Consider the following 17,662-nt stretch of genomic DNA (forward strand, 5'->3'; position numbering starts at 1 on the left):
ACAGGACAAAATGTGAAAAAGCTCAAGAGGGGGACATTAAACATATCGTGTTTAACAAAATAAATATTGAACAAATATTTAATTTGCTTTTTACCGAAAGTGTATTGTAAATAAGGTGGGTTACAACCCATGCTATGAAAAGGTGTTAATAGGTCCAACATTTGGATCTGTGTTAATCCTGGGAATTTAACTTTCCTCTTAAGGGTTCTACTTGTGTCATCCTGGAGGGTCCCCCCCCTTTCACTGTCCTCATTTTGGCTTGCTCATTGGGGATAGAAATCTCCATATTGATTTCTGTGCAAGCTCTTAGTGGACGAGGTTTATTGCTAAAGGCTGTATTTGAATGAAATCTGAATTGAAGTGAAATGAACGAGCATCCTTCTAGCACAGAAAGACAGTAATTGTGCCCATTCCTGGTGCACCTGTAGACTGGGTTGACATAGTATTACTGTATGCAAATAATGTAATGCCGCACAATGCCGCCCCCTGCAGGCCGAAGCACCGTGCATCGTTTCCCTGCTCAGGCACCGCCGCCGCACACCTACATTGTCAGAAGCCTCCCATTTCCTTCAACATGGCATTTTCGTGTCTCTTTCGGACGGTATGCGGGTTTTAACGCATTACAGCGGACTACCCGTTTTTTGAGCACTGATCACTGCGGGGGATTGGAGGTAAATGTTTTATTATTTTTTACATGTTTGTCTTTATTAAGATGTAATGGGCAGTGTTCCGGGTGAGCCGATCCGAGGTTACTTAAGTGTCATGATGAATACGACTGCGTTTGTTTGGTTTCCACTAAACGCACCATATGGTGTGTAACTTGCGTTTAATATAAATAAATGTCAGATTGTTTCCAACTGCAGATCGACATGGCTATAATGTAGATGCGTATGTCGCGGTTGATCGTGTGGTTGTAGTGTTACAGCCGCAGCTGTTTCGCACACACACGTCTTTCCGTGCGTGTATTTGCGCCTAATCGCGTTCACTAGGCAACTGGATGGTTGAAATAGCTCCAACATACATCTTTTAGAAAACATCCCATAATACCTTTCATTTGTTCATTCTAATGTATAGATCGTCGATTAAAAAAAAAAAAAAAAAAAAACACGTCTTCAAACTGGCAGTGATCGAGCTCCAGGCCGGTATTATGAATATACATTGGGAGAAAAAAAATGAGAGACCTCCCTTTTCCTTGTTCATTTTTCCCTCCTGTGTATTTTTCTTTTAGGTCGAACATGAGTAGGTTTCGATGTAAGCTATCATGAGGGTGCAGGTGATGGAAGCGCCCAGCACCATGACCGCCTTCAACCAGGAGAACGTGGAGGAGCATTACGAGATTGGAGATGAGCTTGGAAGGTAAGCACAAATATGTCAAAAATGTGCCTTTAGACCTTTTGGATGAGGTGTGTTTTGTGTGAGCGTACACTATTAGGTTGTATGGAGAACCTTAGAGCTCTGAGTTATATTTTGATTATGGATCTATTTTAATACTACATGCGTAGTCTTGAATGTTGGAGGTTTTGAGGATCGTGGAATAGCTCTCCAGATTGAGGTACAACATCTTATGCACTACCATTTGTCGCTGTGTTTATAAAGAGAGTTCGGAAAATTGAGAACAAATTCATAATGGAGATTGCAAGATTTATTGGTTTTGTTTGTCATCTTCAGTTGCGAGAACGAGATCAACCAATAATGGACCATTACAGGGTTGTGAGAGAAGCTTTGAAAGGTCCTGGATTCTTGAACATTGAAGATGACTTCCTATGATGTATGTGACTGTATAAGAAGGAATGGTGTCCTAGCTATCGGACACGTTTTATTAATTTGGCTTGTGTTCTAGTCATATTTTGTTTAGATATTGTACGCATTAGCTTGGATTGGGTGTATTTTGTTAATGCTCTTCAAATGAAAGCCTTCGGTTATCATTCACTGTCACTTATATTATGGGTTTACTGTCTGGAAGTGTACCAAATAATTGGCCACGAATAAGCTTCCTCTGCTAAGGTGACCTCCCATAGGCCACCCGATCATTGTGTTTGTATAATCATGCAGGCTGTGTTTCTAGTGAAACCTTGTCATGTTTGATTGGAGACGGGATACGGCTCTGCAGTTGAATATCACAATATCACAAGCCTGTGCATTCTCACTTATTGCCAGGCATGTGGGTGGTGTTGCTCAGGCCACATGAAGCTAGTCGTATAGTGGGCTGCAGCAAATAGGACTCTATATGTTGAAAAGGAATGTTTTGTGTACCATCTCTCATGCAAAAGCTTATAGAGAGAGGAAAATGCCCTACATCTTGATATAGTGTGGGATAAGTGGTACTGTGCCAGTTCGTTGATGCTTAAAGACTCTTGAGCTCACTCTTTCCAAAATGCAAGCTTGTATCTTCATGAATCTGCCCTGAAATGTGTTATCGACTCAGTATAGCCGTTAAAGCTGTTGAAGTTGTTGCATTGAGCAGAGTAATAGGGAAACTACAGGACTGTATTTGATTACAGTGAGGAGGAAATGATACGCATGCCTTCTCTCGGTCTGTCACACTCTCCTATTTCTCACAGCTAGTTGGAAAGTTAAATGTTTCTTTTTGGCATATTTAAATAAACGTTGATCACAGGCTATGTGAACGCATTCAGCCCATTGATGTTTTGTATGTTCTCTATATTCAATCATAGAAAAGTATCAACGGTGTGTCTTGAACCGTTGCATTTTTAATATAGCTCCTAAATGTGCACTTCTGATAGGCACCTTATCTTTGAGGACAGGTTAGTAAATATACAGATGCACAAACAGTGCTCTGATCTGTCTGAAGGTCTCAGTATTGAATGTAGTCGTCTTGTGCACTTTTTTTTAGCCACAGATGGGCTTGTGCTAAGATACAGTAATCATGCCTAGCCAGACATGAGTAGATCCTTCCGAAATCTGTAAGCTTATCAAGGAGGTCTGTCACCCTTATTAAATATAGCAGACCACAAGTATGCAAGTGATCAGAAGATTGTGGGTTTCGATCCCAACACTAAGCATTGCCCCAAACCTGCAGGGATTGGACTTGCTAAGGTGATTTGTTTACGTTTTCTACAAATCTCAGGGTCATAGGAAGTACGAAAATGAAATACCAACAGTCACTGTGTGCGGTTTTGCTTTGGGCTTCTGATGTATCTTTAATGATAGCATCTATATTCTCATGCCTGTCCCCCAGATTTAACACACAGGCCATTTGATGGGCTCTAAGACAACTTCAAGGGTAAACACTGAAGACTAAATAGGGTTTTTTTAAATTTGCAAATAGACTTTGTAAAACCTCTTACCCCTGTTGGAGAAGAGAACCAGAAGGTTTGGGACACCTCAGTTTGCAAGGGCATTCATGGATATATCCTGAATTGCTACTTGGACACGGTGCTGGAATTACAACCAGCTTTCGCATGTCAAAAAAGTGTTTTCCTAGAGTTTTTGTGATTGCATAAGGGAGTTTTTGTCGGCTTGTCACCTTGATAAGGATTTACTGAATGTACAATCATACCACTTTCTTTCTTGGGGGGAGTATTGACCATATTACACAGCAGATCCTGTTTTAATGGCAACAAAAGGGATGCACAAGAATGCACAATACTAAAAGCAGTGGAAAGACCGAATCAATGTGGCGGGACAAATTGGTTCCCTGCCAAATTTCTCATTACTCATAAATTCTGCTCTCATCAATTGTTTAATTTCTATTGTACAAGTTTTATTCTGCATTATTGTAGCAGGTTGTGTAATGTACAGAGAGAGAAAAAATACACCTGGACAATATTTTGTTAAAGGTTTTGAAGGCATATCTGCATTATAGATTATGAGAGTCAGACACAAAGAGTGAAAGCCTCGATAATATTGACATCTTGTAATGATATGCAGAAGATGCAAAGACGGAGTTCCTCTTGCAGAGTGCAGGCTAGAGTCTTGAATTTTCAAATGAAGGGAATCCCCCACCCCATTAAACATGTTTACATCCTTCTGGCGAACTACAAATGATATATGCTAAGGATCTGATGCTTGGAAGGCTGGAAATAGTTGCTTTCTGGAGAGGTAGATGTTTGGTGAATGTTTAACTGACCAGTAAGCTGAACATTTATTTTAATTTATTAAAATTTCAACCTTGAATGAAGATCAATTGTCACTTTTTTCATTTTTAATTCCATAAATAGTTTTGTATCAGATTTAATCTGTGGACTATGGCGAGGGGTGAATACAGGACAATTTTTGATCCATTCAGATAAACATTTCTACAAACCAGTGTGTAGTGTGGCTAATAATTTATCCAGTGTTTCCATTAACAATCTGTTTAGCTCTGTACTAAGATTATGGTTGATTTTACTTATTCAGAAATCTGTGTATGTGTAACTGCCTGTTCTTCTGCGGGCGAGATAAAAAAAAAAAAAAAGAAAAACAGAGAGAAATCATTTTCTTTTGAAACAAATCTAGTGTGAAGGGTAAGTACTGACCAGCCAAGCATGTCAAATACCAGAGAGAGAGAGAGAGAGAGAGAGAGAGAGAGAGAGGAGGGGGTATAGCCTTCATATTTGAATTTCTTAATGGTGTGTAAAGTAGTACATATAATATATAATAATATATTGGTTTTACAATCATTATTAAGGTTGGCTCTTTACTATCAAATCAAATGTTATTTAACACATACACACATACAGAGTACAACATGAAGTGAAATGCTTTTTATGACGGTCTGCCATGAGGGAATAGAATGAGGAGGAAAAATAAACCAAGAAAAAAAAAAAGAAGGTAGATAAATAAAAATAAATAGTATAAACTATATAAAATATATAAAGAAAAGTATATACAAGGATGCGTATAAGAACAGTAAACAGTAAATCGTCTGAGTTGATTGGTATTCACTTGAACTAATAGCATGATTTCATCATTTTTGATGGATCAAACTATACAATAGCTTTTCCAGGTTTGGTTACTGTAGTGGCTGTTTAACAGACACTTAAACATGTATTGTTTATTGAAAATGTCAAGTTTTATCCTTGTACCACTGTACCGTTCCTAATTCACAATGTGAATCGTTCAGTGTGTTGAATATTTTATAATATCCTAGACAGTAGTTCCAGCTTGAAATCAAACAAATTCTGTTTTTAACATTTTTTTAACAAGGATTTAAGGTTTTATTTTAATGCACTCATGGTATGTTAGTATTTCCATAGTAACAGCTTATTCACAGGGACTTGCACACCGGATAATCTGCATAATCTAAAGCTAATCATTTTTAGATTTAAAGAATGAGTGTTGTTGATATATCATGAAGATATTGTATGTTACGTGTCCCTAGTTTTCAACTATGGGAAAGTTTACAGGGAAGTTAGAAGGATATAGAAATAAATACATTTTGAACTGAACTTGTCATGCATCATTGTCATATGTTTGCCATTTGACTTCTAAGAACTTAAAAATTTCAATTCTTTCTTTCACCATCACACTAGCCATCAAATGCAGGATTTCGAACTTTCCATCTACTATTAACACAGCATCAGGCAAACGCAGCCCTGAGGCAACTAAACGCTTAGGCGCAACACCCCCTTTTTATAATCATTGGGTGGTTTGTTCCAGGCTTGGGCTGTTTAGGTGTAAACTGACAGCCTAATCAAAAGGCCCAGACGAAGGCCATTGTGCCCAGCTCCAGTCTACTGTGATTAATGAAGAGCTTGGTCACAAAGGAATTGCCGTAAGCTTAGACACAGGAGACATGTACGAGTGTGTGTCTGTGTGTGTGCCAGTACACGGTACGTTTCGTCTTCTTGCAGTGACCCACACTTGGCATATAAAGTACCAACACTCAGCATTTTATAAATTGTTGAAGTGTGTGTTTATATGAGTCACACATCCTGTCATGCAATCAATAGTCAGAGTGTGTCTCATGACATGACACTGAGCATTGCAGGATCATAACTTGGAATTCCATAACTGCACGATCGTCACCTATTTATAGACCCTGCACGCCATAAATCAATGCTGTGTGTGTTTCGGCAGAACGTTTTATGGCGACATCATCATCGTCATTGATCACCTCGCGCCAGGTGCTTGATGGAGCTGTTTTGTCACATTATCCAAAGAGTCATGAAGACAACGTCACCCGTCAGGTTAAAGCATATTCACACCTTGTCAAACCTGAGCAGTGGAAAACGAGGGCATTCCCTCAGGATGTTTGACAGCGAGTGATGAATCACGTTTGCGATCGTGACCGCAAATGATAGCTCAAGTTTTAAGTGCGACGAAGTGGACTGACCACAGGGTATGAAATCAAACATACTGATTTATTAATATTCAGTAACAGTACGGCTTCCCGCACAAGAGGCCGATCGCAGTGGTAACGTTGTTGCTAAGCTACAGTGGGAGTGATGTGGAGTAGCAGGAATTCACTGTCTTATAACACAGAGCAGTCTTTGGCTTATAAAAAGACAATTTGTAGGGTTAATTCTCATTCAGGTTATACAAATGAGTTTTTTGAGTGTACTGATTCATCTGGTGTAGCGAATGTAATGTCCCTTATCATACTGTGCAATTTTAAAATACACTGTTTCACCCAGTCCAAACACAAGACAATACATCAGAGTGAAAGCCTCAATGATAAAAACAGAAAACTTGCTGTGTTCACAGTATGATTGTGCGAAGTAACGATATTTTCCTCCTATATGAAAAAATAGCTATTTAGATTTATATTGTTGATCATATTATTTTATATTACCACACCTGCCAGCCATCCTTCAGTTTGCATAGGATCTCTGTGAAATCATCTGAATGCACTAGAGCATTTTGTCACTTAGAGATGTTTCTCCTGAATAATGCAAGAGATGAGCCAACTAACAGATATTTCCTTGAAGCTCCACTTCCTTCCCCTATTTCATACGCTTTCATTTTCTGTCAAAGTTAAGTGTTTAACACGCCACCCAAACAGCTTCAATGCATTAGGTACATACAAGAGTTTAGGATCTGTAGGGCTGTAACGCTAACCCTAGGGTTGAGCAGCATTCTCTCAAATATCATCACCTCACTTGGCTTTTTGATGCTGATGATGGAGGTATAACTCCTCAGTACAAAGTTGTTCATGGGAGTTGAAGTCAGGTAACCTTGATGGCCACAGCATTTGATTTTCATTTTTTTCAAATGCCATTCGATAAGCCCTCATCCCTAATGTTGCTGGGGTCATTTTTTGAAAAAGACCGCTCTGTAGATCAGGGTGAAAAAATGCTTCATCATAGGATTATCAAGGATTATAAATCAGCATTGCTTTCATTTGCAGGAACTCTTCCCTCAGGTGTCCAAAACAATACAAAATGCATGGCAGATATTGAAAGCTTCATAATGTCTCTGTGAGCATGTTTTAACAGTGAGCATACAGGCCTCCTCGAGTCCCTTTTAAAGGCACTTTTATGGCTTTACCCCCTTTTGCTGTCACTTTAACCAGGCTTCCCACCCCACGTTTTTTGCAATCGGTTCAGCACGTGCATCTGTGGCTCATCCCTGATTAGCCTCGCTCTCCCTGGCTCGCCTCATGCTGATTGAAACGGTTGAGCACGCCACACACTCTTCCTCCAAGCTCATTTAAAAGCATTAAGCATCCACCAATGCTAATTTTGTAATTAGTTTCACCAGTTTGATGACGTTACAAAGCTTGTGTTTGAAGGGTGAATTCCCCCCCACCACTATCACATAGCTGACTCATTGCTTTTTTTTTTTTTTTTTTAATATTGTGCCCTTTGTGTTATTAAATCCACAGGAAAGGAGTAAATTACATTCCACTGCCATGTTAAAGGCCTCTTGAAATAAATAAATAAATAAATAAATGCACAACTCTGTGTGTGCTTTGTCCTCAATTTTACTACTGTTGTCCATGTTTGCATTATACACATATACAATGGTCAAATTAACCAGCCCAATGCTAACTCTCAGAATACACCCCTTAAATCCATACACATTGTCCAACATTTTGACTGTAATTGCTGAACATATGGCATTACTTGCTACAGTTTATATACTTGAGCTCTTTGCAGCAAGTTGTTTGTTCAAAGGTTATGAAACGATGTTATTTGCGTCTGAATAGCTGGTGACAGGAGTATTTTTTTCTGATTGTTAGAACTGCTTTTCTGCCAGGTAACTACATATAAAAAGAACAGCCTGGACATGAAATTTACACAACCTGAGAGCATGGACTACTGGTTTGTCCACTTCTGTTACAGTAATGTTGTGTGACTTATGTTGAGAACTATATTATTTCTTTGTCTTGCATCTTTACTTTCTTTTCACACTATATGTTCAAAAGTATTGGAACACCCGACTTTTCCAGCTACCGTATATGTGGTTCTTCCCCAAAACATTTACCACAAGGCACATAAAAATGTATAGGATGTCTTTGGATGTAGTAGCATTACAATTTCTCCTGCACTTGAACTAAGAGACCCATTGTCCAGCATGATGTTGTTCCTGTGCACAAAGCAGTCTCAATGAACACCTGAATGCTTGACTTGGGTTGGAGTATAAGATCTTAAATGACCTTCTGTAGAGCACTGCTCTCAACCATATTAATCACCTTTCGATGAGTTCATGCACTGAACTCTACATCAGTACATGAACTTACAATTCCATGGTACTATCTAAGAACATATTAAATATATATTGCATAAAATACAAAGTTTCTCATAAAAATGTAATTTAAAAGTCTTGTAATGTAGACCTACCATCTCTCCGGGTACAAGATGAACACACTATGACCGTAGTGTCTATATATATATATATATATATATATATATATATATATATATATATATATATATATATATATATATATAAAATATAATTTTGCCATTCTTTTTGTAAGGAACTGTGTCAAAGAGCAAATATAATTTTTTTTTCTCAATGATTTTGAGATCAATCCCTGAATTTGGGTATAGGTAAAATATTTTATTTTAATCTGAATATAGTTTTTATACCAATAACTAATCAAATATCTGCAAAACTCCTTTCTCAAAAAAAATTTAATACAACTTCTGGCAGCTGTTTAAAAGTAACCCAGTTCCACAGCAACATTGAGTGCTTGAAATAGTCAACAAAAACTGCCACCAGTTGGAGATATTGCTAGATGTCATTAGAGGGTGTAAAAATGACTTCCCTTTGCCCACACAGGTTCTGCTCCTCAGCTATTGGGTTTTGAGCTTTAAACTCAGAGTGTGAGAGTTTTTATGTGCAATGGATATAATAAGTCTGCACACCCCTGGTAAAATGCCAGGTCATGGTGATGGAAAAGAAAATGAACCAAAATTATTCATGTCAGTACCGTTTCCACTTTCAATTCCACTCCACTTTTAGAAATATTTCAGGGAATAATAAGTAAATTAAAAAGGTTACAATCACCTGGTTACGTACGTGTTTTCAGTCTTTTGTAATAGCAAATGTGACTATGTTGAACCTGAACCAATCACATTTAATATCAATATTAAAATGTAATTATCATATAGCTCATTAATCAAAAATGAAATATTCTGTTCTGTTACTGTAGGATTTGCTTCACACCTTCTGAAAGCGCATGACTCACCTATGTTGAAATTCACACACCATGTTTACCTCTGACATGGTGTGTTTGCGCAATATCAGACACATAGTGAGTGTCTGGAATTTATGGACGCCCTGGCATTCTACCAGGGGTGTGCAGAATTTATGGAAGCCCGTTATGGAAGCCCTGAATAAAAAAATAAAAAAAAATTTATTGCGACTCACACAATTCTGATTTACGAGAAGAATTGTGGGATTTCGACTCCCAAATTGCGAGTTATAAAGTCAGAATTCTGACTTTTTTTTCTCACAGTTGGGAGTTTTTAAATAATTTGCGACACTTTCTGGCAAAGCAGCATGGGAAACCACAAGATGTGATTCTTACAGAATACGGAGGTTACCTTTTTATTGTAAACAGAGCTTTTTATTCCATTTTCCTGACGACAAGATTTGGCCATATAAACTCTTTGGCAAGATAATCCTTTACGGAAGCCTATTATGTGCTCACAATTAAACTCACAATTGTGAGGAAAAAAGGCAGAATTGTGAGATAAAAAGTCACAATAATCTTTTTTTATTTTTTATTCAGTGGCAGAAACGGGCTTTCATAGAATTCATTTGAACCCTGAGTGAAAATCCATCCTTTGACACTGGAAGTAGTTTCTAAATATGCAACGCACCAGGCACACTGCTGTGGTCCACACACTTATTACAAGCCTTTTGCATTAAGCACAGGTCAAGGGTTAATATAGCGAATTATGTGGAACTCCTCTGAGTTTCAGTTCCTGAAAGAGACTTGCCTGTGTGCAAAAAAAAAAGGCATTTAAGCATTTTTTTGGCTGCAGTAAGGGAAGTTTTATTTGGGATTTCATCTTTGCTTGCAAAGTGGTGAAAAGGGGGAAGCTAAAAGCACACACATACACGTGCGCACACACGCAAACGCGCGCACATACACACACACGTGCACACATACACACACGCAGCCAGCCTTGTAAGTAGCATAAGAGATCAACTCCTGCTGCTAGACTGCATGTGTCCCTAGTAAATCCCACCAAGATTTTGTCTTCAGCAAAAAAAATGTTGTGTGTATGTGTGCGCTCCACCACATCACGGTTTCCTTGGTTACTCGGGAGTCGTTGCATAATGCGCATGGCTTTGGCGCACAGATTAGCCAGCTCAGGATCTGCTCTCACTGAACCGTCCTCCTACACTCATTTTCCGCTAATGAATCAAAATGACTCACGCAAGTAAACCATAAATTCAGGCCATGCATGTCCAAAAAGAACCCCAATATAGGACCTGGGGTCATTATGATAAGGTGAGGAACTGAACCCAGGCCTTGTAATTGGAGATAGAGGAGTTAAGATTTGAGAATTTCTCCTACTATTGTCCGATCTAGCATGATGTTTAACGAGCTATGTCAGAGCAGTTATTTTATGATTTGATACTCAGGGTATGAACTCCTGTGCCTCAGGCTGTTGTCATACCTTGTTTGTTTGCTGAATTTTGCTCCAGGGTATTTTTGGACATTTCCGCAATTCTTTTGCAATGCAACAATTTTCTAGGAATTGTTTATATGATTGGACTTTAACTGGTCATAAATTTTCCAGGACTTCAAGCCCCATTAGTACATAATGCATTGTGTTATTTTTCCTTCAACTGCTCATCTGGAAATATTATCAGCAGCTTATGCTGTAAGAACAGAAGCAGTGTCTGCCAATAGTTTTTAACTGGTACATTCCTCAGACTATTCAGTGCTAGCAGGCTGCTCGATGTAAAGGAAAGACATGCTTTGAGGTTCTCTCATTGCCACAAGACTTGATTTGTTCCACTTGTGTAACACAGAATATCCTCTCTTCAGCGTGACAGAAATAAAAAAAGGAATAGCTTAATGGGTGGTCCTCCTACAGAATTGAACTGTATTATAGTTCACAATGCAGTACTATACTGACTGGCTTTTTAAATAGGAACATATATACCTCTGCTTATATAAGTTAGTCAGCCAATCAAATTGCATCAGCATCACCAATATGGGAATAAATTGGATCTTAGTGCCTGTTTGCTTGTACATGGGCTGTAGTACCAGATGGGCTGGTATGAGTATTTCAGAAATGGATGATCTCTTAGATTTGCATGATTGTTCGATTATTACACACAACAATATTCTGAGTTTACACAAAATGGTTGGAAAACAATAGCCAAGGCTCATTTAAACTGACATAATGGCTACAGTAACTCACTCTTTACAACAATGGTCATCCGAAAAACATCTCAGACCAGTGGAACCACAATGACTAGCTAATTTAGCATTAGCTAAAAAGGGAAGAGTACAATGTAATTAGTCATTATTTTGGAATGTATTATCTAATGCACAGAAAAAGCAGAGGAATTTACATTTACAAAAGAAAAACACCACAGAAAACTTCGAGGCAGATCAATGGCAAAAGCATAAGCAAAACCCAATGCTATTTGTCATACATGCTACTTGCACTTATAAAACAAAAAGAATACAGGAAGACAGATAGCTGACCTGTCTAAATAACAATAAACAACCCAAAAACTAGCAAAATGCAACAAAATAATGGCTATGTATAATGGTAAAACATATACATTCACATAAAACCTTTAAATAGACATGCTTACAAAGATGAATAGTCCATACAATGCATAACGTTTTCAATGCATGTGCAATTTCTAGCACATTGTGCATTATAATGTATCATATTTGCTGTATACAGCACATTGATTCATCTTTTTTTAACAAATGTGTTGATCAGTGATAAGAAATCTGTGACTGTGCACTGGCAAAAAATCACATCAGTACTGCTTGTTACATCAAAGTCCAATTCTGTTAACTCATTCAACACCACTTGATTTTAAAATGTGCATTTTTGTCATAATTGGCCGTTGAAAATTGTGCGATTTAAGCTGAAAATCTCCTAAACAAGCGCTGCTACATTGCAAATCTGTAAGTGGGCTAATATGGTGGAATATTTTCTGCATTTTTCTCCTACATTCTTCAAAGTCATCCTAGCAGAGCAGACATATGATATGATGTGATATTTCAACACCATGAGCAATGAGGTAGGAGTTCTTGCAGTGAGCCGATCCTCATGCAAGCGAATAATCATAGCTCTCCGTGTTGTTGACTGTGTGCATATGGACACACACTCCATCACACTCGATGCTCTCATCTACCCGATGATGTATCAACGTCAGCTTTTATTTTCTGCGCGTATGTATTGTATGCGTGTCATTTATTAAAATGTATAGAATCTAAAGAAACCCCTATTCGCTCATTTTTTGCTCGTAATTATCGAGCGATATTTAAAAAAGGATTGGCTGAAAATCATTCAGCTCATCATTCTGAGAATCACGTCAATCAAGCACCAAAGCTTTTTTTGTGTGTGTGATTGGAGGACAATTCGAGACCGACAGTCTCGGTAGAATGCCTGAGAAAATTCACAGATAGTACATTGGAAGGGGAAATTGTTTGTCTGAGCATTGCCACAGACACAAAGCTTTCTTTTTCTTCTTTCTTTTTTTAATTAACAGTGCCAGCCTGAACAAAAAAAAAAACTTGCTCAGAGAGACGTGAAGAGAAGCGGATACAATGCTGGCGAAACAGTACACAGTGCCAGGTGTTTCCTTTCCATGTAGCATTCAGAGGTGTGAGGATTGAACCAAATGGAAAATGGTAGATTTGATTCATGACTTGATATTAATCATAGACATCACCTTGCACAATTGGTGTGTAGTTTTTAGGGTTTTTGTACCGTATTTAATGGGTTGTGGGGGGCTGGTGGTGTGTTGACCATGCTGGCACCCAACTGAGGAACCATGACGGGGCAGTGGCGGGCCAACACAAAAGCAGCTTTGTCATGAAACTCGCAGGGGTCAAAACCCAGGCGGTGTGATTTATATGTGGGGGGGATAATTCGAAGGACTATAATAAAATATTACAAGAAGAAGTGTACATTGCCTTATCTGTGATGTGATCAGGACAACAGATATGACAATAACAAGGTTCTCTGAACAGTAACTCAAGAAGAAAACACCAGAAAATCGAAAAGCTTTTTTTCATACATCTGGTGCCTGACTGACTGTGGCAATGTTTCTGGTGTGTTTTTAATATCACAGTGTCTGTCATTCAAGCTAGTCTAACAATGTGGATGTGTCTGATGTGAATATGCGTCTCCATGTGTTGTAAAGGTTTACTGCACACCTTTGTCCCAACGCATAACCGTTTGATATGTTATCTGCAGCCGACGTGAAAGTGGAGCCTATGTGATCTCCGGAGCTCGACTCCCACAGTTGCTTTTCTAAGCTCGCATGACTTTAGATTGCCAGATAGTGAAAAAGCGTCTCAGGCTCATGGGGAAAATAGAACGTCTACAGTCGTCCTGGGAACAAACATGTAACGGCAGGTACACATTCCAAAATCACGGCACAAGTAATGATAAATAGCTGTATGAAATTGAAAACAAATCATGTTTAACATTTAGCATTATATTCTTATAAATACACTCATTAAAACAAGCATTGCACATTCAGGTATTCAATCAGCCAGTGATGTTCTGGGTTTTGACCTGGTGACATTTTTCCAATCTCCAACTGACAGTTTTTTGTGTCCAATGTCACCTCATATTCCCATTTTTGGCAGATACATTTGCTGATGTTGGCTTCTGCTGTTGTAGTCCATACAGAACAGGTTTGGGTCTCCTAGTTCAAGTTAAGGAAAATGTTATGCTACCACATACGAAGACATCCTATATCATCCCTACCAGGAAGAACTGCATTTGGCAGGAAAAGTCAGGTGTCCATCTAGATTGTATGTGTGTGTGTGTGTGTGTGTGTGTGTGTGTGTGTGTGTGTGTGTGTGTGTGTGTGTGTGTGTGTGATGTGTCTGGATAATTTTAAGCATAATGTAGTTGCCAGGTAATTGGATAAATGATTGAATGAGCAGGAGGACAGGTTTGAGCAGGTGTATGGTTCAGCGAATGAGTATAGTGTGTGTACTCTTCATTTTTTACGTTTTTAGTATTTCACCCTGCTGCCATTTGAACGGAATTGCCTCATCATGGCTTTAAAGATTATTTCATTCCCTGCCTTTATTCATTTATTTTTATTCATTTATTTTTTGTCTAAGCAGGAGTCTAGGGAACATGGTCAAAATTCTGAGTCAGCACATGTCAGCTGCTTATTGGGGATTTTACAGTGCATAATCTGGTAATGGAAATATTATATTACCTCTTGAACAAGTAGGAACTTTCAGCATTATTTTTATCATCATATAAATAGTCTCTAAAGGTCTCTGATGCTAAAAATGGGTGTGGTGTTTCCATTTTGGTAGAGAATAAATATCCTATCTTTACACGAGTCTGAGTGTAGACATGCTGCAAGGCGCTGTGCTCTGCATTTCAGGTGATCCGCGGCAATGCTCTGAATACTAATGCTTCACTATGGAGATGAGGGGAAAATTGGTCGAGAACACAGGAAGGGGAACACTGCCAGTGCTAGAGGAGAAAAGCGATTCCTCTACTTCACATAAAGCAGCACCATTTGACCATTTTCTGTTCATTATCTTTTTTTTGTACAAATTGCTTTAGCACAAGGTCGAGTTCATGTTTGGGGTTTGGAAGAATGATATTCAAATCCAGAACGAAGAGTAAGCCAGGGCAAAGCTGGATCAGATATTATGCATGTCCTCTGGATTAGTATTCAGAGCACCCTGCTTTCCTTTTTTTCTGATAGCTTAGCATACTTTTTTTTTTTTTTTTTTTACATCTCAAAATTAGTTATTAACTCTAAGAAGAAAAATTGTCATCTGAAACATGAATTTTAGGTTTGTAATGGAAAAACTTGAGATATGCATGAGTCATTAATCAGATGTGTTTTCAAATGCATGCATCATTTCAAATTTTGGTTGTGCAATGAAATTTCATAATGTCATTGTCATAATACTATACACAAAACCCACTGTTTTTTTTTTTAATTGTCTGTGTGTTTTGCTCACATTATTTGCAAACTAGTTCTTGACTATTTCTTTACTTTACTTTGTGAAATTCTTTGATTCTAAATCAATATCCTTGTTGTTGCGCTGTTAGAAAAAATATCAACCACAACTATATATACTGTATATATTGGGAATTGAGAAGATGTTTTCGCTTTTTGATGATATTGTTGACATCACCACACCAATTAGAGCAAAACCAGTTATCAGTATCTAATTCCGTTATATTATGTGCTCTTAATTCATGTGCTGCTTCCGTGCATCTTTCATTAAACATTAATCTTGACTTGTCTTGGATTCCTTTATCATCATGTCTCTTTTTTGTGTAAAAAGGTGAAAGCTGCTTATGGGGTGTGGGTGTGGCTTTATATGCATTATAGCGTTTTGGACAATACTCAGCTGGAGCTGTGAGGTTGGGAGGACAAAAATGAATCAGATTTTTAATGGTTAATATTGACTTTAACAGAAATATTACCAGAAATATATTTAAAAGTTGCTTTATTTCATTTATTCATTTATTTATTTTTTACATAAAAAGGCAAGCCAATTATCTATATGAAGCTCGAAATCCAGTTATTGCTCACTAAAACGTATCAGTCCAACTTGCCTTTGTTTTAGCAAGAAAGCAGTTGAACTCTGAGTTAAAGATGGACCGAGGTTGAAGTTTAATGAATTAATTAATACAAATGGCTTGTTGGAAAAACTCATCTTGACACAAAAAACTCATCTTAACACAATAAGTCATGCTAAAGACCTCCTTGCCATTAGAATGATCTATCATGCAGCATATTTTATTGCTACAATTAATGGCACAGCAGTATGTACTAGATAATCTCTGGCACTTGTAATATGAGAATATGATCAGTTATAGTTTCCCGGTGTAATAAATAATAATAATGATAAAGCAAAAGAATGGGATCTGAACATACCTAATAAACTGCACTCTTTGCCCTCACTGCAGTTTTATGCTAATCTGTCAGGGTTCACTGTGCTTGAGGAGCATCTCAAGTAGTCCACCTAAAAGTACACAGAAAGCAGCACTACAAAGTAGAAAATGGTGTTGACAGCCCTGCCTACAACCCTCCCCCACAGTTGAGCTCAAGTTTCCCTTTCAGACAAAGTGGGCAAAAGTTGGAAGCCCCATCTTGAAAAATTTAACAAAGGACAAAACAGTTCTGTAGTAGTTCAAATTTTCAACACATTTTCTCACGTGTTCTGGGATTATAAGTAAGGATGAAATTGCTTACTTTAATAGTAATGAAATCATTAATCATAGTTCTATGTTTTGCCCAATTGAGTTTACCTCATTGTGGCCTCTTCAGGGGATCCCACGGGTATCGTTTGCAAGAGGGATTTTCTGCTCGTGTTATGTCGGAAGAATGTGTGTCAGCTAACTCTTTGTGCTTGAAAAGCTTTTCCTCTTCGCAGGCTACAAGTACGTTATCAAACATAACTCCAGCCATGCTGCACTCTCAGATTCTCATAGGACTGCCAAGGCTAAGATACCTCCACAGGGAAACACTTTAATTTGAACTGCTGCATGTTACTCATCCGTCTGAATATTTTGCTGTTGTATTTGCTCTGATGTTTTTCTTTCTACTCATTCCTTTTTTTGGTTTGTTTGTTTTTTACATCGTCACAATTACATTAACTCGCCAGCACTAGAGGTTCAATACCATGACTTGAAAATACGAGTGAGGAAGTACCCATGGACTCTGAGCAACCTTTTGCTTTTACATTTCTCCAGTAACTTCAAATGAGAGCAAATATCTTAAATGAAGTAAAAGAGGTAGGAACATTTAATGAAACTATTTGAAAATAGTGTGTTCATTTAATTATTTTTGGGCAGTGTGCCATTTTGTAAGTTTTCCTGCTTTGAGATTTTGACTTTTGGCCTTTGATACTAGTGTAATGTACTATAGTTTGTCATGTCAAAGGATGAGGCAACATTTTAGGATGAGGATGGTTGATTTCATAGCACGAATCCATGAGCTCTTTGTAACACATTGCATATAAAGGCTTTAAAAATATAGGAAATAAAACAGACCCAATTTTGCTCTCAGCTGTGCTCATTATATTTGTTATATGGACTATGGCTAGAATATTAACATA

General features: G+C 37.9%; 1 protein-coding gene across 2 annotated transcripts in view; it reads left to right on the forward strand.

The window, feature by feature from the left end:
- Positions 1-521: 521 nt before the first annotated feature.
- Positions 522-17,662, forward strand: part of dapk1 (death-associated protein kinase 1) — a 57,096-nt gene continuing 39,955 nt past the window's right edge. The window contains exons 1-2 of one of the 2 annotated variants that reach the window (XM_046841440.1): positions 522-671; positions 1,229-1,356. In XM_046841440.1, coding sequence (XP_046697396.1) covers positions 1,262-1,356 — 95 coding nt within the window. In that variant the 5' untranslated portion in view covers positions 522-671; positions 1,229-1,261. Of the gene's footprint in view, positions 672-814; positions 1,143-1,228; positions 1,357-17,662 lie in introns of those variants that run through there. The other variant, XM_046841441.1, reaches the window with a different exon arrangement.

Source organism: Silurus meridionalis, chromosome 27 (genome assembly GCF_014805685.1).
Source record: "Silurus meridionalis isolate SWU-2019-XX chromosome 27, ASM1480568v1, whole genome shotgun sequence".
Lineage (NCBI taxonomy): Eukaryota > Metazoa > Chordata > Actinopteri > Siluriformes > Siluridae > Silurus > Silurus meridionalis.